General features: G+C 30.5%; 1 protein-coding gene across 5 annotated transcripts in view; it reads left to right on the top strand.

Moving 5' to 3' along the window:
* LOC132920786 (serine/threonine-protein kinase NIM1-like) overlaps window positions 1-18035 on the top strand; it is a 46893-nt gene extending 28858 nt beyond the window's left edge. For 2 of the 5 annotated variants that reach the window (XM_060983454.1, XM_060983451.1), the window contains 7 exons: window positions 9947-10022; window positions 10164-10316; window positions 11289-11400; window positions 11651-11807; window positions 11908-12013; window positions 13799-14038; window positions 16536-18035. In XM_060983454.1, coding sequence (XP_060839437.1) covers window positions 9971-10022; window positions 10164-10316; window positions 11289-11400; window positions 11651-11807; window positions 11908-12013; window positions 13799-14038; window positions 16536-16954 — 1239 coding nt within the window. In that variant the 5' untranslated portion in view covers window positions 9947-9970 and the 3' untranslated portion in view covers window positions 16955-18035. Of the gene's footprint in view, window positions 1-4251; window positions 4631-9509; window positions 9608-9946; window positions 10023-10163; window positions 10317-11288; window positions 11401-11650; window positions 11808-11907; window positions 12014-13798; window positions 14039-16535 lie in introns of those variants that run through there. The other 3 variants (XM_060983453.1, XM_060983452.1, XM_060983455.1) reach the window with 3 other exon arrangements.
* Window positions 18036-20893: the final 2858 nt, after the last annotated feature.

Genomic DNA, 20893 nt, shown 5'->3' with positions numbered 1-20893 from the left:
TTGTTTTTCATACCATCCGGTTATGCAAATGTAGCGGTCGAAAGAAATCGACGTTTGGAAACACATATTATTATTGTTTACCACGTCACCATCACCGTCCTCCGGTCACGGTCATATTTGTATAGATCATTCCTATTTTACTCGTCTATAAATTATATTATATGCATAGTAATATTTTTATATTGCATGTGCATATTATGTAAATGGTATAGAGTATTAGACAACGACAACGACAACGACGACTACACGTCTGAATGCGATGGGTTGTACCTATACAATAGGAGTAGCTGTTGTAAATTAGTTCACTAAAAAACCTCAACTCCGAACTTGTACAAGATATCCATCCACTCGTGGTTAACGTAGAGGTTAGGTTAGTCATTCCTTTGGGGAATAAAATCGCTCCACTTATTTTAGTAGTAGTATTCCATCTCTTTACTTATTTGTTTCAAACTATTAATCCCTCTTGGATTTTGAAAAATTACATTTGTTTTTCTATCGGTGATCGGTCATATAATAAACAAGTAAGAAAAGCTCAATCTTCAAGTGTGCTAAATTAACGATTTATAAACGTATTATAAGGATATTCGGTAATCTATAAAAATGTGTTACGAATAATATTTATTTCCATCTTCCTCACTAACCAAATCAACAACAATAAATCATAATTATATGTACCAGTAACTAAGGATGAACATAATAAAGATATAACTGCCTAATGTATCTAAGGTCACTTTTTGTTTTCTAAAATGTTAACATTTGATACCGATATTTAGGGAGCTAGGTGAATTGGGTCCGCGATAATTTGGGTCCGTTTTGAAAGCGGTAAGTTGAGTCCCGGGTATGAAAAGGTAATAGGTAAGTTGGGTCCCGGCTATAAATCATTGCGCCAATGATGTCTAAAATATTAAAAACTTAAAACTTTAATATTTCATATTTATATAATATACTTTTGAATAATTCTGTTACAATACTACGTCATATTTCATACAGGGGTACACCGCCTGGACATCAATTAATTCTACTTTGATGTTTATGTGTGTATAGACAGGTATTCTTATCGCGGATTTTATTACACTGGCCGTAGCCACTTTTATCCAAAAATGAGATACCGAAATGTCGTATCTTTGATTAAATCTAATTAAGATATATATACGAGTATACGAAATACGAGCGTATACAAGTGTTAGTATTATTCGTCTATCTTTTTTTGTATTAGTTAGTAGTTATCATCGATTTTTATGATGATTACATACAGATATACGTACGATATCTGGGATATTTCATTATATATTTAGTAGCCTGCTGAACGTCAACTTGTGACTATATCGTGTCTTACAGCTATACAGTTACACAATTTTACAGTTATTGTTTTTTTTATACATTTTAAAAATGGAAATAATGGCTAGCGAAAAAAACAAAACTGTTATTATAAAATATGGTCATAAGTTTAGGTTTCACAAAATGTTGAAAAATGAAGTACAGAGATGGACCTGCTGTAAAAGTACATGTAAGTGTTTTTTTAAAACTTATAATGGTGTTGATACTGAGATTTTTAATGATCACAATCACAATAAACCTAGCGAACAAGACATCAACCGGCAAAAATTAAATAATAATCTCAAGAGAAAAGCGGTAGAAGAGATATCGGTGTTGCCATCGAAACTTATTTGCAGAGAGTTAAAAAACTGTGATATAAATAGTTTATCTTTAAATGATACTTCTTTAATAAAAAGAAATATAAGAAATGCACGTTTATCTGTTCATCCCAACATACCAAAAAACATAACAGAAACGCATACTGCTATGAATGAAATGACATTAGTTACTAATAAAAATGAATCATTTTTATTAGTTAATGATTTCAATAATGGTATAATTGGGTTTTCAACAAAAAGTAATTTAGAAGTGTTATGCGAAATTAGTACAATACTTGTCGATGGCACTTTTAGAAGTTGTCCAAAATATTTTTACCAATTTTTTACCATTCACGGCCTTGTTGGCGAATCATATATTCCACTAGTATTTTTTTTATTACCTAATAAAGAAACAGAAACATACGTACGTTTATTTGAACATACTGTAAATAGTTGTGCACAATATCAATTAATATTTTCTCCTGATGTAGTATTTATAGACTTTGAGATTGCTATACATACGGCTGCAAAGCTTGTTTGGCCTAAAATCAATATAAAAGGATGTCGTTTTCATTTAGGACAAAATTGGTGGAAAAAAATTCAAACTCTTGGTTTAGTAAACACATACAACTCTTTAAACACAGAAAAAAGCGATTTTTTTAAATGTTTTTTTGGTTTGCCATTTTTAAGACCTGAAGAAGTTGGCGAATGTTTTGCACAAGATTTAATGGCAATACAACCAAATGACAAACAAATAAAAACATTTTGCGATTATGTACTAGATAACTACATTTCACCTGATGCTACATTTCCCCCATATATTTGGTCTGAATTTGCAGCCACCACTGTGCGTACAACAAATAGTTGTGAATCCTATCATGCTGTACTAAACCGAAGATTTTATAGTCCCCATCCTAATATTTTCAATTTTGTGGACGAACTATTACAAATACAGTCTGAGACACATATTAAACTACGAAGTACAATACAAAAAAAGAAAATCACGCTCGGTAAAGAAAAATACTTAAGAGAACAAATGATGAAATATACTAATAATATAATAACTCGATTAGAATTTGTTAAATGTTTATCATTTAAGTTTTTACCTAAAGCATAATATGTATTTTATATCATATATTGTAAAATTTGACGTACTATAATATTTAGTGTATTAACATTTTTTCCCGAGACACAATTTTTTAATTATTTATACCATATATTGTAAAATTTTACATACTTTTATTATTTAGCTTATTAACATTTTTAAATTAATCATTTACACTATTATTTATTTAGAACATAATATTATAAAAACCATATATATTTTAATAATTTATATTTTTTTTATCCGGGACTCAACTTACCTACAACCTTTTTTTATCTGGGACTCAACTTACCTACAACCTTTTATTTTCCGGGACCCAATTTACCGAGATAAGGTCATTTGGGACCCAATTTACCAATCCCGATATTTAGAAGGTTAGCCACTTACAGAATGTTGCTTAGCCGCTAAAGATACATCTTCACGTCTACAATAATAAAAGTAAGTAAATTATGTCCCAGAAAAAGGTCACAATAATCATATAAAAATGGAAGGGACATATTGATTTTCAAAAATATCCCTAACCCTGATTTACTTATGAATAAGAAATATTTAAGCCACAATTTACGCATGTATAAAATATAGGTACCTGTGCTGTGATTTAAATAAAAAATGTTAAACGGGATGCAATTTACGGTGACGCACAATAATTTAATAAAACAATTAAATAATTATTAACAACTGCAGAGATCTATAATATATAACAGCAACCTGTCCGTAAAGTTGCCCTCGACTTTAACCTACATACCCTAGACTTTCACACGGTTTTGCAATTAATTTGCTATAATTTTCTACGAAAAAAATCATTATCCGTTTGTAATTTTTTTTTTTTTTTTTTTTGTAATATTCTTATCTACCTTTAATATTTTATAAGTTATAACTATTAACAAAGCTATTTTTATATATGTTATTAGTTAGTATACCTATTACCAGTATTACCTATTATAATAGTTTAAGAGTTAAGATATTTTGTTTTGGGATTAGTAATCTGTGATATAAAAATACTTATTCTGATCAATTTTTATCGTTTCGCTGTATCGATCCTTTTCGCTGCAGTGTGACGTGTGTACGACGTATATATTATGGTAACCCACGTAGACGGAGGAATGTACGAGCTATGTGGTTCACCGATTTATTTGTTTTTAGCAAAATCGGGATCAGGTGTTTTATTTTTTTTTTTTTAGCTCGATAATAATCATATATATATATATAAATATCATATTATCAGTGAACCGTACGTTGTTGAGTAAAAATAGCAAAACGAACTGACACTAATTATTATCCACACGTGTATTATACACTATGTACTTAGTACGAATACCCCTCATATCATATCTTCTTTACCGCGTGGGTCATATACGTGAGTTATTATTACTATTATTAGGGCGATAAGACGCAGGACCCAAAGTGTATAGGTATTATGCACACACACACACAGGCGCGCGTACACAACGCACACATTTACACGTCGTCGTCGTACATGGCGTTTTTAATCTCGCGTACGGTCCGATCGAGAGGCCAAACGGTAGACGTTTATTCGCTGCTCTCCGACGCGGGAGTGCGAAGTTCACGCGTTCGCGGCTATTTGTTATAAAGTGTCTACCTTACGCGTGTTATTCTACTACGCGAGCTGCCGGGCGCACCTACGCGAGAACGTCTCGTTATCGCCGTTCCTCTAATACAGTGTAATATTATATATTATGGTAAGTACTTTTGTTTTCTGCTGTTTCCGCGTCATAACGATTGACGAAGCGTTGCGATAGATTCCGTACCGTCGTAAACATAATATAACATTATTATTTTAATCGCCGAATCCGAATTCCGAATAGTATAATCGCGATCGTGTTCCGCGGCGACGCAGACGATGCCGAAACTCTGCTGGAGAAAACCCGTCGTGAGTACACCTATATACTATATATGCACAGTATCCTGTATATTATTATTATTATGTATTAAACCTGTGGCCCGCGATGCGTACACACGCGTTGTATGCATATGATATACCTATATATGGCTAGATCTGAATGTACCACAATAATATCATCATCAGTATAGACCTTCATTCGGTGTAGGCATCTAAATTATTAATTTGAATAAACGTCTACATATATAAACGTGTACCGTGGTTGTAAACACCGGTTTAAACGCTTAGAACTACTAATGGAAATAGTGGAAATATGCGATTGAATCACATTTATGTATAATCTTTCCCGAATTTCCATGTTAAAAAATGAATATTTATTCCGAACAGCTTACATAGTTTTGATTGTGGTATTTTAATCGGCGGAGTTCGAGTTAAAAGAAAAATAATAAAATGCATCGATGTGTTGCTATATAACATATGCAATCTGAGGTGTATATCAATATCAGTTATACTAGTTATAGGATACGAATTAAAAACAGTGGACGAAAATTATTGTAAAATTATCATGCACAAGAACTTTACCATAACCTTAGATAAAATGCGTTTTTTTTTTAGATAAATGTTTAGAACAAAACACACATAAAACATAAATCAACAACGGTACAACTTACAGTAAATATTTATTTAAATATTTATCCACATATTATACAGATTTTGAACAAAGTTTATCAATATATATGTGTGTGTGTATACATAACTGTTAGGAATTAATAATTCACGTTTCCATTAGTGTCAAACTATATACTGTTTTAGTTGTATATTGTTATTGTTATTGTGTAATATAGTATTACATATATTCTTGAGATTTTGAGAAAACATTAATGATCACACACAATTACGCCGATATTATGTTACAGTATACAAGCTTTAAAGTTTATTCCCTTTTTCGTAGTAGAATGTACTTACAATGGCGACGACGGCGTCACGTTTGATCATTCTAGGACGACAACTATATTTTTCTGGTTAGGATTTCCCATTGATCGCCGAGTACCTACTCGGAAAATTCAATCGGCGTAGCGCTCGCGTAATAAAAAATCAATATTATAATATGGTATATTATATTATTACAAATCCTTGACAAAATAACGTCCTATTGATTTTACTTGTAATTTAAACTCTGTTGTAGCTTGTAAATTTATTAAAATAAAAAACAAAAACACACATTATATTTCACGTGATTAAAACATATACAGTATAGCTGAGTTTGATACAATAATGAAGTACATAAAAAGTATTATATTATACCATGTGACATTAATAGGTACACAATACGCAACCGCTGTCATTATTGTGTCCGTGAACAATTTCCCTCGATTTGCAACGTGCAAGGGTTGCCATAATTTCATAAAGTAGACAAAGCAGAAACAAAACATATAAGTGAATCATATAATTATTATATTATATAATAATTATTGGCTATGTATTAAAAAAACGAACAACGATACATTATTTTATACACCCATAACAATACAAAAAAATTGTATCAAAAATTGTATTTATTGTTTAATAAATTATCAATTAAAAAATTAATACTTTTTTTAGTTATCAAATATCAAATAATAAATAATAAAATTTATAATATTTATTTAATTTTAATTAAACTGGTCAGTGGCAGTACACACGCGCTTGTTTGTTCCCACTAATTTTCCCATTACCTAGTATTTTATAATTAACCTATAGATTTGTCATTATTACTTTATTCCGTATTTGTTAAAAAAAACATTTTGACTCTCAATTACAATTAATATTCAAAAAAATTGTCAAAATTAAACAATTAATTTTTTCCCCAATACCGGGACGTCCTGAAATTTATTTTTGCGACTCCGGTACACCACATTAAAAACCGGTGACAGCTTCTTGCAAAGCTTAACACAATATTTTACTTCAATATTTCTGAATAGAGTATAAACGTTTGTTGTATATATATATATATGTGGTTTGTACAGTGAGGTTTTATTGAATTTAAAAAAATATATGATAAGTAATAATATGCCTCAATAGTTGTGTATATAGATAAAGTAAGGTCCACTGTCCACTGATTCCATCATATGATTTTATCTGTTGTACGCGGTCGTGACGTTTTGATATAATTATTTTCGTTTTTAATTTTAATTAGACCTAAACACTTGAAGCTACGTAAATGAGAATATATTATTATTATTCATCTTATAACCTTGAATTTAAATTTAGAATAGGTAACGAAACGGATCTGCCAGAGCGCTAATCACCGCGTAACGCAGTTGAATTTCACCTTTAAAACCTGTTTATTGTGTTTTAAGAAAATTTCGAACATCTCGATGTACGAAAATCATTGTTCATGCTTTCCCGCTTTTACGTGTGTTGTTTTCTTTTGGAAATATGTACTTTTAAGTACATTTTTATCATTATGCGTTCCGACTTTCCGAGCCTTCGAAAATATATCGTATAATGTTAATTTGCAATAAACACATCTGGAGAAATGAGACCATAGAAACATAGAAAACATTATGTTAGCATATCGCGTGTGCATTATGTCAGTTCGTAACCGCCAATCGACGTTATACAATAATATTTTCTAGAAAATAATATTTTGATGGTTTCGTGATGTCCGTTTCTAAACTCTTGTTTGATAGTAATCATAACTTCGATGTTCATTTTGTACCATTCTTAATGCCGACTAAGTAAGTCCACAAGTACGCCTACTCATGTTTTTGTTCGATAAAAATATTTATGGAAAAATTTAAAAATAATTATCACAACTAAATATTTTAGTATAATATTATGAATACTGCAGCATTATACGAAGTACTAATTTATCGTCAACCGACTGAACATCATACAATTCGACTTTAGAGCAGTATATGGTGTTGTATCTATGTGGAAAACCTTTACGAAAAATACAAAGCGACAATAATAAACAATAATTTATTAATACTATTCGTATTATGTGTAATGTTATGATGAGATACTGTGACAGTAGAACACATTATGTTTTACATATCTTCTGCACCAAGGAACCGCGGAAACCAATATGCGTTATTTTGAGGATAATAAAATACATTATTATTACACAGTGCCCCACTCCTACCTACCTGTCACACAACGTACTTCACCAAAAAACCATTAACAATCAAAGGCAACCATAGACAACGAAAACATTTTAAATATAATATTAATAACAACACAACCTGTTTTTAGTGTTTTTACCAAAAATAAGCTAATGGGTTTTGTAATAGAATCCCTATTATATTACTTAAATAAACATATGTATATAATATATAAATTTATGAATAACGTAATATGTTCAATATAATAAATACTAATGAGTTATCGATTCTCAGTTCTCACCCTCTCCTTGCAGGAATTGGCTGTGAGGCGTCATTTCTGTGAGCTTTTATATATATATATGTGTATAATATGGTGGGAAATATATCGAGCTTTTCTAATGACTATAAGGAGTATAAGGTTGAAGTTACTTTATTTAAAAACAGTTGGGTCCTACTGCTATAAAAGTATAGATAATCACGCCACTGATATTATAGCCGTTTTTGTGTAGGTACATAATAATATATAATATATAATATTATTATTTTATTTTTTTTTTTAATTCGAAACATTCAAATACAATCGATATAATGTTTATGTAATGTTTGAACAACAAACATTTTATGCGATTTTAAAGGTATAATAGCGTGAGTGTTTTAACGAAAAACCTCCTGCAACCCATACTTATTATCACTGGTTTTAAATACGGTAAAGTTAATTAATTTATATATCCGGTTTAGGATATCACTAAATCAGTGGCTCCATTTGAGGATGAAAAGAGACTATACTCGTAATATTAAAGTTTATTATATATTAAAAGACTTCAGGTCGTACGATTTTTTTTTCTGATTTGTTTACACGGATTTATACTTGCGACGTTGCGTTACGCGCATCTTCTCCCGATGACGGAGATTCATCGACGGCTTCGGAATGATGTAATTTAATGTTACGTCACGCATATAAGTTATTCGTTTTTCATATATACTCGGGGGGGGGGCTTTACTCCAGGCCTATGAGCAAGCTAACTAATTAGGTCTCTATTGCGGAATAATAATAATATAATACGATTATTATATCACTACAGCAGCACAGTGTATTCGATAAGTACGTTCGCACCTGCCACTTGTATTTCGATTTGAACGTTGCGTATTTATGTACCCATATATTATGTCCGCGTATGTGTGTAATTATCACGTTAATTAGCACGAGACTAAAATTGAGCTGAGAGTGTTGAACATCATATGCTCGCAGACCGTAGTTGCAGAATTTATTTCCTAGGAAAAATGTCTTGTCGACGACGACATAATCGCACAGTCAATGAACAATAAATTTATCACTATGTTAACGCTTATAACACATAAATGAACGTTAAAAGGTAATTATTTTTGCGCATCGCGTCAATGCGATTTCATTAACTGAACTAAAATATTACGAGTATAAATCACTGTACACAAACTTCGTTGTACACAATACTGCATAATATGGATTTTGGTCAAAAGTTAACTGTTATCGCAATTAAAATAAATCAAAATAAAATGCATTCATTGATACGTTCAGAATCTAAAACTAAAAATAAATAATAAAAATAAAACTAAAGGTGAAATAGTCGAAGAAACTAGTTTATAAAGTGTAAAACATTTATGTTAAACATAATTTTTTACCAAGCCATTATAAATTTATAATAGATATGTAAAAAAAATACCATTAGCATTATCAATATAAATAATAATATAATCGTTATTGTTTATTACGTCCGATACAACAATAATCGTCATAAAGATTATATTATACGTCGGACATAATTCGTGGCAGTTGCTTTTTCCTTACCGCGTCGCGTGCTCGTCACTATAATACAGTATATAAGACTATAAGAGTACCTATATATAAACATATATACATGTTTGGGTATGCCTAAGTACAACGGTGCGTGTATTTATTATTATTATTATTACCACCTATATAAATATAGGTAATATTATAGGTATGAAGTGCGTACAAACGATTTGATAGGTATTTAAGTATAAAATTCATGTCGTACGCGTATAATACATCAATGGGACTTCTCCGTGTACATTGAGAGTGGCGTTGGTGTATAAAATATAATATATCGTTATATACTACACTATATATTATATAATAATATTGTACTTCTCTACTATAGATATAATAATAACAATAATAGCTGGAGAAGGGCAGGACCACGAAGTGCGAATATGTGTACTATACAATATATATTTATATTATGTGTTTCGGTTGTTTCAGAGAACACGCGATGACGTTACGACGATGACCTTGTGCGAGTCTTCCGAGGAGAAGGCGTCTCCAACAAAGTTAACAGGTAAGTCCGCGCACGAAACCGTACATAATAAATACTTGTATAAAGTATAAATGCCGCAGCTATCAATATAAAACTTTATATTATACAGCACCTTGCTACGGCGTTTTGTTCACGTTTTCGTTTTTCGTTTACTTAATTTAGCTTACCGAAAGGCGATCGACAATTTGGACAACGACCGGAAATGGCAAACCGATACGGCTGTTGGAAAAAGAATCGGTCTATACAAGCTGAGCGGGGAGCTGGGCAAAGGCAATTTTTCGCAAGTGAAAACTGGATACCACGAGTTGACCAAAGGTACATAGGTCCCGGCCTTGACTGATTAAACGGATCAAATGAAACACTTTGACAATAATTATAAATGTCACTAGCATCGATATAATATTAAAAGTACATAATTATCGATTCACTTTACTCTAATCTAACAACCTATGCGCAATTTATAAAGTATAAGTATAGTGTATACTTAGAGCTAATAATTTCAAGTAATCCGCAAATTGCATTTTACAATGTTTAAATGGATTTTTTTCAGTATTAATAAGTTAAGGTTATCTGTTGTTGGCACAAAATATTTTTTCAGATTTCCTTTTTTGTATTTACTGACGAATTGACACTAATAATATTTCATTTAAATATTTAATTAATAAATGTTTACTTAGTTATTGATGGAATATTTAAGATATGAAATAATTATAGGAACGAGTGACGTTATAGATTTAATTTATCTGTGGAAAAAAAAAACTAATAACTAGTTGCATATCAGCTCAATAATTTTCATCCTAGATAATGAATATAATTATATTATTTAACATATTTACAAACATCTATTAGTCGTAAAAAAAAATTGTTTGGTATTTAATTTTTATATCATTATGCAATTGTTTAATTGATTATTAATATTCAAAATGTGCACATAGTGTATAAACAAAAAAAAATCATAATAATAGGTACCTATAGAATGAAAATAAATGCAAAAATTAGTAGATATAGTCTCATAATAACGAAATATGTATTATATAATAATCAAGTAATCGAAATTATTCGTATAACAATTAACAATTTTTTATTATGTACTTAAACGTTTCCTTGCAGAAATGTTTATACAAACTCGTTTATACGACTTCCTCGTTTTCTGTAACTGAGCGAGCGATGTATATATATATATAAAATAAATAACAATAAAAAAATGTGATATATTTTATTTCATACGCCACACCATTACAGACAGCGAATGTATAATACGAGTTTTCTTTTATTGTATATTTTCAGAACGAGTGGCAATCAAAATATTAGACAAGACAAAATTGACGGCGAAAGCGAAGAAAATGCTGTCCCGGGAGATCTCCGTCATGGAATCGATACATCATCAAAACGTTATTCGGTAAAACTGGCCATCTGTATACATCGACACGTGTTTGCAAGACATTGTGTGTGATATTATTGTCATGACTGTAATGCGATTCATTCTCATATTATTTTGCTTTTTTCTATTTTCGTTTTTCTTCGTTCGATTAATATATAATACGCACTATATAAATCAATAAACGATCTTAAAACGTTCGTATCTCTCCATAACCCCATCGCCATCTGTGTATATAATAGTATATAATACCAAGTAAATCCCATTTCAGACTGTTCGAAGTAATCGAGACGTACACGAAATATTATTTGATAATGGAGCATGCGGCAGCCGGGGAATTGTTCAAAAGGTTGATATCCGAGGGCAGAATGCACGAGTCGGAAGCGAAAAACATTTTCTCTCAAATCGTGTTGGCCGTCAAACACTTGGTGAATAATTTTTTTTCATCGATTTTATCGACGTCGACCATAATAATTTATTAATTCGTATTTTTTGTCGTCTGTGTTCCCGGTTACATGTACACTGTAGCACGACCGCAACATCGTTCACAGAGACATCAAAGCGGAGAACGTGTTCTTGAGCTCCAGAGGCGTCGCCAAATTAGGAGACTTTGGCTTTAGCATCACAGTCTCAAGTACTTGAACATATATATATATAATATAAACTCATAATATTTTAACAAGTTAAATAACATGTTCAGCGAGGCCTATTATCATTTTGATAAATAAATAAATAAAAACGAATATATATAGGTACTACGTACCTTCACGAGTATAGGTAATACCGTTGTTGTTAGTGAGATAGAAAATATAATACGATGGAGGCTCAATGCTCATACACAGAATGATAATAGGATCGCTATTCGTTTATTTCTGAATCGTTGAATGTGACAAAAACCGATAGTCGAGTTTTAGATTGATAATGATTTTTATTCTGTCTTTATTCCCAACAATGAATGTTTTTTTGATCGCTTTTATCTCACGTTGATTCAATATCTCCAAAATACGATGTCAAGGCAATAACACACACGCACATATATATAATTCAATTCGATAGAAGCTCTGTGACGTCATGTATATTATACATTAATGTTCTTTTTAATTAAACAATATCGATTAAATTATTTTTTATCAGCCGTGTACAAACAAATACTTTTTAATATTATCATAATCATAATATTATACACATAATATATTTTTATCACAGTTAATATCATAATGTGGCATATCGTACACACGACCATTATTCAGTGTCGTTAAAGTAAGATATAGTAATAATTATTACAGATATTACTACATATTATATAATTCTACCTACAGCCATTTCTGTTGAACAGCGGCAAAGTTTTAATTTCCTAAACGAATTTACTTCGTTATGATTGACAGCGATTATAGCAATTATTGTATTACATTTTTTGTATCCCAAAAAAGCTAAATACAAAGTATAGATTGTGATTTTAAATTATAGTTATATCATAGGCGTGCGCAGCCTCCGGTTTCAGGAGCAGCAAGAGATTAATTCGGCTCATTCTTCAAATTCACCATTAAAACCGGCTCATAATTTTACTTTTTTTACTATTGAGTATCAAAATTAAAATTTCATTGGTTATTTGTTTTTTTTTTTGTATAAAAGTTGTACAGTAAGATACTAAGCCACTAAAGGTGTACTTTTCCACAAGCCTGTATAGTTAATATTTATTATTTATAATATGAAAAAAATATCATTTATGGAAATATAATTTTACCGAGGCCCATTATTTAATGTTTGCCGGCCCCGATAAAGAAAGTTCGGGGAAGCATATGCTGTTTCTGCTAACCCCGTGCGGACGCCTATGAGTTATATCAAATTTTCCAACATAAATAATTGTTTTATGCTTATGCGTATAACTATATAGTTGTGGAGAAAAACGATAAAATCAAAATAACATTTAATTCGAAGAATTGAAGAATTTACATATACCTATTACTATTCGGTAAAGTACGTGTAGTCGTAACCATTTCTATTAACTACAACTAATAATTCGTTTCAGGCGAATTGAAATTCATAATAACGAAAAAAATACTGAGATGCTCTTATTATTATTTCAACGAGGGTTGAAAATGTTCGAAATCTTTAAATTCGTTCCGATAGTACAGAAATATAGCATTACTTTAAACGTTGGGAATATATTATATATTACTCTTAAACACGCGTTCTGCATATTTATGACGATTTTTTTTTCAGTTTATAAGGGAGTTTTTTTTAAAAATATCTAACATCTATTCTATAATATTAATATATTGTTACTTATATTTTATCGATCAGTTATTCATTCCGTTTACCGACGTTAACGATACATAGTCGCCACCTACCTATTTATAATAATGACGGGTACCTATATATACAGCGAGGTGGTAAAATGTGTTTTCGTGTTTTACAGATGACGAAAAATTGGAGACGTTCTGCGGGTCCCCGCCGTACGCCGCTCCCGAACTGTTCCTGGACGAGCGTTACGTCGGCCGTCCCGTCGACGTGTGGTCGCTGGGCGTGCTGTTGTTCTTCATGACCACCGCCACGATGCCATTCCTGGGCGACAATATGGCCGGGCTGAGGCGGTCAATACTGGCGGGGCACGTGAACTCGCCCGCGTGTATGTCCCAGCTGTTAAAGTCACTCATAGGTACATAATATATGGCTATAAATCACGATAAATATGATAGCGGATGAGTAATAATAATTGATGGTATATAAATCGTCCTCGAAGGACGTCCATCCGCCCGAGTCAAATGTCTCGTCATGAATATTGTGCTTCGAGTTGTATACACGACTGTGTATAGGTACACTTATTTTAGTAGTGGTCTCAAATGAAAACCTTATATTCGCATAAACGCGCGTCTCCTCGCAGAAATTCCGTACAGTTTTACGAGTGTTGCGGGAAGAATTGAAAAAGGTTTTCTTGGTTCCTTTTATACGAAATCAAATGTCGGTTTTCTGTTAGTCAGCGGAGGATAATCGCGAAATGTCACGCGTGAACCAGCCGCGCGTTGCAGCAGATTTAATAGAATTATAATAATTATTATATATGATTATTTCCGGAGTATATACGTAACGCAGAATATTCACTCTTATACCTAAGCTGCACACACTTATTATATATATAGATAATATCATATTATATTATATGTCAATATAATATTATGCGTGTGTGTGTGTGTGCGCGCGCACTGCAGATTTGCGCTGAACTTTGTAATTTGTTTATATTTATAATACAATAACAGTACTTATATATACCAATAGCATATATTGATTTTGATTTAAAAACTAGTCGTGTATTAAGACGGTTCACCGCGCAAATGAACTTTCAACCATCAACACATCACAGACATTGAAACATGTGTAAACAGAGTACTTTGACCTGGACAATGTTGAATGAGTGGGTATACTAACGTTTATATACAACGAGAACAACAACAGCATTAGAATTCGTAGATGATTTCGGTATTACATATTTTACAGGACGATATTGACAATAAATTATAATAATACATTTTTATACATTTATACATATCTAATTGGTATACGGACAACAACAAAAAAAAAACACGAAACACAAAAATACGTCTTGTAATAATATAGTTATAGACTGTATAGGATATGAATAGGCGGTAGGTAATCATATATGTATACAGACGATGTTGCGTTAATATTTAATAATATACGATATAATTATATTATTATACTCGGCGATTTACTAAACCCAAATACTCGATATTTTGGGATACATCGTTATCCGTCTTAAAAATACTGAGCTGTGTACACGTATATAATAATGTCGTTTAATCACTAATCACACTGTATATATGATGTGCGTTTGCATGATACACTGCACTCGTATACACACATTTGCACACAGTTATACGCATTGTTTTTTTGCAAATCAATACTCGTGTGTATTACATGGAAGGACTGTAAGTGTAGTGTTTAGGCTTAAAAACTCTGTCGTATATATATTTATTATATATTATATTATATAATAATATGTATAGAGTAGTGATTCCCACCCTGTGCTTAGCAGCGGCGTTTCGGGGCATCGCGAACTCATTTCAGGAGCGCCACGGCTCAATATGATATACTCGAACAAAAAAAAAAAAAAAATTATAAACATTCCATATTGTAGTTAACAAGACAAAAAGTTGTTTTATGTATACAATTATTTAGATCTGTTTATCGTAAGCTGCGTTATCGATTGATAGATAAATTACTTACGCCTAGGACACCTGCTGCAGCTACTATAAGTTATTAATGAGATTTAGTGTAGTTCATTTTTATCGTGTTCCTTGTGGTATTCACAGAAGAACACCAGGGTTAGGTTAGCCAAGGCTAACCCATTTTAACTAAAAAGTTTGATAACCGCTGGTATAGAGAACAATGTATAAATAAGTTATATTTTCTTTATAAAAATCGTGTTGTTTTTTTATTATTTCGTTTCACACGACATTTTATTATAAAATTAAACAATTAATGTATAATTTCCAAACATTTGGTAAAAATATATTTCCACCTATAGTGAATAAGATCAGATGACATAGGTTGGGATAGTGAGTGGAGATGATCCCAAAAAATTGGATTTCATCACGGAAAATTTAAAAACAGTATATGTCATATTATTGCGTGTGTTTAATTACAATATTATATACAATATGTATCTAAATAATGATATCACCAGAGTTCTAATGATTTCACCTAAGCATAAAAATTGTTTTTAATTAATTTTTTTTAGAAATATTAATGCAGTTTACCTAAGCACAAATTAAAAAATAAGTAAAAAAAATTAAATATAAATCTTTGTTTTCTATTTAGGAGTTTAAACACATTTATGTAGGTATCTTAGTCATATACTTTCTAGTAATGGAGGGTAAGATAAATTCGGTATATTATCATATTCATATACATATGATTATAAAAATTATGCGTTATAAAACCGTTGAGGAAATATTCTCAGATTTGTTAAATCAATCTCTATACTAATTCTGTAATGATAAAATATCTGGAGAACTCTACTTAATACGCAGGTTACTAATATAATATATTGTATCATATTATGACATAACGACTATGTCATATTAATAAAATGTATTATTATATACTTATACGCATATGTATTTCATATTTTACAGAATCCATGCTCAACACGTCGCCCGAACACCGGTTCGACATAGATCAGGTGCTAAAGTCCGACTGGCTGCGGGAGGCATCTGCGTATCAGATACGGTTCAACAATAACTCGGTATACGGTCAGTGGTGCGCTTACCCGACGGCGGCTGGAACTGAGATCACCGACACTGAGTCGAACGCCAGACGGGCGCTAGAAGTACTTGGCATATCCGAAGCCATGCTCGACGAACACAGTTCCCGAGGATCTAGGAGTAACGTGGTGGCAACGTACCGGATAGTGGTCAACAGGTTATTGCAGCAGCGCAGGCTCATGGGTCAGCAGCATCACATGCAACATCAGAACTCGACCATGCAGCACCCACAGACGGCTTCCGGCCGGAAACCCACTAAGACCAAGTCCCGGTTGTGTGCCATAACGTGAACACCGGAACAGCGACCACTGCCGCTATTAGCCCAACAAGCACACACACACACACACGAGACGCCCACAATAACACTCCTATAACTCAATCGCCACCCCCCGGCCGAAATAGAATGCGGCCATACGTTTATATATACATATATACTCGTACATAATATCAATTGATTATTATATAATTATGCCACGTATTGTTGTACGATAACTTTTTACTATGTAGAACGCTGCAGAGTTTAAGACATGCCTAACTATAGGTAAACTATCGAATAGTCTAGTGTGCGGTTACTAAGTATATTTTATAATATTTGTAATATTGTACCACCTATTAACTATACATAACTATAGTGTACGCCTGCGTTCGTTCGTTATATAAATTTATAATATTTTATTAATGTATAATATATTATGTACACAAGTACACAAGTGCCATCGATACACTATAAACGATTGCCTATGTATAACATTAGATTGATACGAATACGTATAAATAATATTATATTATTATGTAATATGGCCATGTCAGTGTTGCATTTTACTGTTTTAGATGTACGACAAATGACGTGTTATTATAGACTAATATAAGTGTATGCAACTATACGAGATCATACACATAGTTTTTTAAGCAAATATTATGTTATAATATTATAGTACCTATACATATAATTTATTTAATATATATTATACAGACTGTTTTCGATGCATATATATATATATATATATAGATATTATACTTGTTATTAATCGACGGTGAAATAATATATTACCAATGGGTTTTTTTTTTATTATTATTGAATTTGAATCTATATATATATATATATATATATATATTATGTTATTAAGCTTAAGCATTGATATATATGTCTGGACATTTCGTGTTATTATATTATAGTTTTAAGGTCTTGTACGGTGTACCTATTATATTATTATAGTTCTTCAAAAAACTTACATTTTGTCTACAACATCATGATATTATCATTGTATTACGAATTTACTCGAGACCATTTTACTATGTCTATACTCAACCGATAAAAGTTGAACAATACTATATACCTCGATTGAAAAAATATATTGACCTGACAAAACACTGGAGTGCATTTTATTTAATTTTTTTTCAATTTTTCCTATACCGTTAGTACAATACCCGTTTAATGTTTACGGTAGTAGGTATAGGTATTAAGCACATTATCTGTGATCTTTCTAGTGTCTTAGATGCCTTATATGTCATATACCCCGTATGTAATATTATAAATAATGCATTGAAACTCACCGCAGAGTTCACGTTAATGGGAATAAAAATGTATCAGTTTTATACTTTTCTGATAGTATTTTTATTATTACTGTTGAGAAAAATTTGATAGTTATTCAAATTAAGTCTATCTAGAACGATTATTTAAACATTTACAAATCATAGTAACTGATAATTTGTTTTGAGTATTCTTTATTACTTTTTTTCTATGTTTACAATTTATTGTTTCTCATGCAATGGCGCAGGCATCTAAATAATAATATTAAATTTATTAAATAAAACTTAAACCTACTAAAATATATAAAATCAATATCAATACATTTTTTAATACCTGGTTTTTGATAATTTGCTATTTTAGATTGTCATGGTTGTTAATTAATTGTTAAAAAATAAAAATATTGTATTATATTGTTAAAGTATAAATTGCTTAGGTATTTACCTTAAAATACGTGTGAGTACTGATAATATTATAAAGTAGGTACCAATAATGAACTGTCAATAACCGACCATCTATTTATAGACGTGATGATATTTTTAAATAGCTTTGATGATTAAAACGGATCTGTACACTGCACGATTGATCGATCTTAAGTGGACAGTGTAGAATAGTAGATATCTTCATCTTAACTTGAGTCAATGGCATAGACGATAGAGATTATACAACAATAAACAATAAAATCATTACTTACTTGATTGTTTTATCACCTATCAATTAGTAAATTGATAATTGATATGACCGAAATCACGTCAAGTGAGCAGATGGACAAAACTTTTTTTCTTATTACTTGCATCGTATACATTTAATCATCATTACAATATTGAATATTGAATATTGTTACAAAAACTATAATGTGGTCATATTATTAGATTAGAGTTATTATACAATTACGCACTTACGCGATAAAAAATTTAAAATTATATTTGAAAAATAAGATGATAGAAATAGATCAATGTTTACACTTTTTACAATAGACAAATTAATATTACATAATATTATGAATAATGACGTATTTGAAGTAGGTATACGCGTGAATAAATTTAGGTAATCGGTGCTTAAACATCTTATAGGTATATAACGTCATAGCTATGACGATTGACGAGTCCAATTGTCTACGAGCATACAACTAGTTTGACGAAAACCGATATTTTAGTAAAATAAATAATAATATTAATTTATATTATTACACGAGTATCGACTATACTTAAAATAGTGCACAAATATATCGGATATTATTTTAGACATAAGACACGCGTGAGTGTAACATCGTCATAAAATACTGTGGATCTATGAAAATATGAAATCAAATATTAATAACAGATTTCTAGACTTCGTGTCCCACACATTTATTTAACGACTCCTAATTATTCCGGCCTCAATAATAACATTTAAACAATTAAAATTTAAAATTGTCCATAAAGCTTTACGAGATTTGATTTTTACGTAAAGCTCTCCATTAGGTTCGGAGCGAAGCGATAAAAGTATAGATTTTTTAATGATGTGTCATATTTATTTTGTGTCATTTTTTACAAATTTAACATAAAATAAAAATAAAAATTTTTTTAAAGTAGATAATATTCAATAATAGTGTAAATTGTAAAAACTATAAATATTCCACTGCTACTTAAATTATTATTTTCTATACTCAATAAAATATGTATACTAATATTTTAGACTACATCAAACAACTTAAAAACTTAATACAAAATCCATATAAATTATTCTTTCAAACATTTACAAATATATTGGAAATAAATAGTCACATTTTTTTTTATATGTATAAACATTTTTAGTCAATACTTAGAAATGTTGACAAAATTTGTCAAAATCACGAGAGTATGTAAATTAAATGACTTGTAGTTAAACATTTATAAAATGTTTAATTTTATGCTAGACTTAAAAATAACTAAAAGTCTAAAAACCCAAAAATCTAAAAAAATATTTGTCACAATTTTTTTGAATAAAATATAACGATTTTAGTTATCTTATTATTGTTGAAAAATATTTCTCAAGGATTTGAAGTTTTTAAGTACCTATATTATTATATTTAACTATACGCAATAATATTTTAAAAATATATAGATTTATTTTAATCTATTGCTTACTTATATACCGTATTATTAATATTCAACAATACATTTTTATAATAAAATATTAAAATATATTTAGTATGATAGACGGTCTTCGCTCACAGTCATTTTTCGTGTGCAATTATGTATTTTAGGTATTGAACTCAAATCTAACACATTTATCTATAATTTAAATAAAATAATGACTAAACATGAAGAGAAAACGTTAATTATTTTTATTACATATTTTTAAATATTATTAGGTAAATTCTATATTTCATGACATCTTGAATCCGTGTCTGTTACAGTATAGTCTTCTCAATGATGAGGTAGGTACACTTGACACCTTATAGAAAGTACACCACAGAATTACATACCTACCTGATATTTTAGTATTAAAAAGAAGGCTATGATATTACATAGTTGTTATGTACGGATTTGTCAATAGCTATTTCGGGGTTGATCAAAATATATCTAGTTGCTACTGTTGCTAGTATACCATTGATTTTAAAATCAACACTAGTACCAGTTGTATCTACCACAATGACATTGCTTTGCTTCAATCAACTTTAAATTAAATCTATTTAGTACATAATATAGTTTTACATTTGTAACAAAGAAAAATAATT

The sequence above is a fragment of the Rhopalosiphum padi genome, chromosome 2, assembly GCF_020882245.1.
Source record: "Rhopalosiphum padi isolate XX-2018 chromosome 2, ASM2088224v1, whole genome shotgun sequence".
Classification (NCBI taxonomy): Eukaryota; Metazoa; Arthropoda; class Insecta; order Hemiptera; family Aphididae; genus Rhopalosiphum; species Rhopalosiphum padi.
Note: the sequence above shows the minus strand (reverse complement) of the source record. Positions and strands in the feature narration are given on the sequence as shown.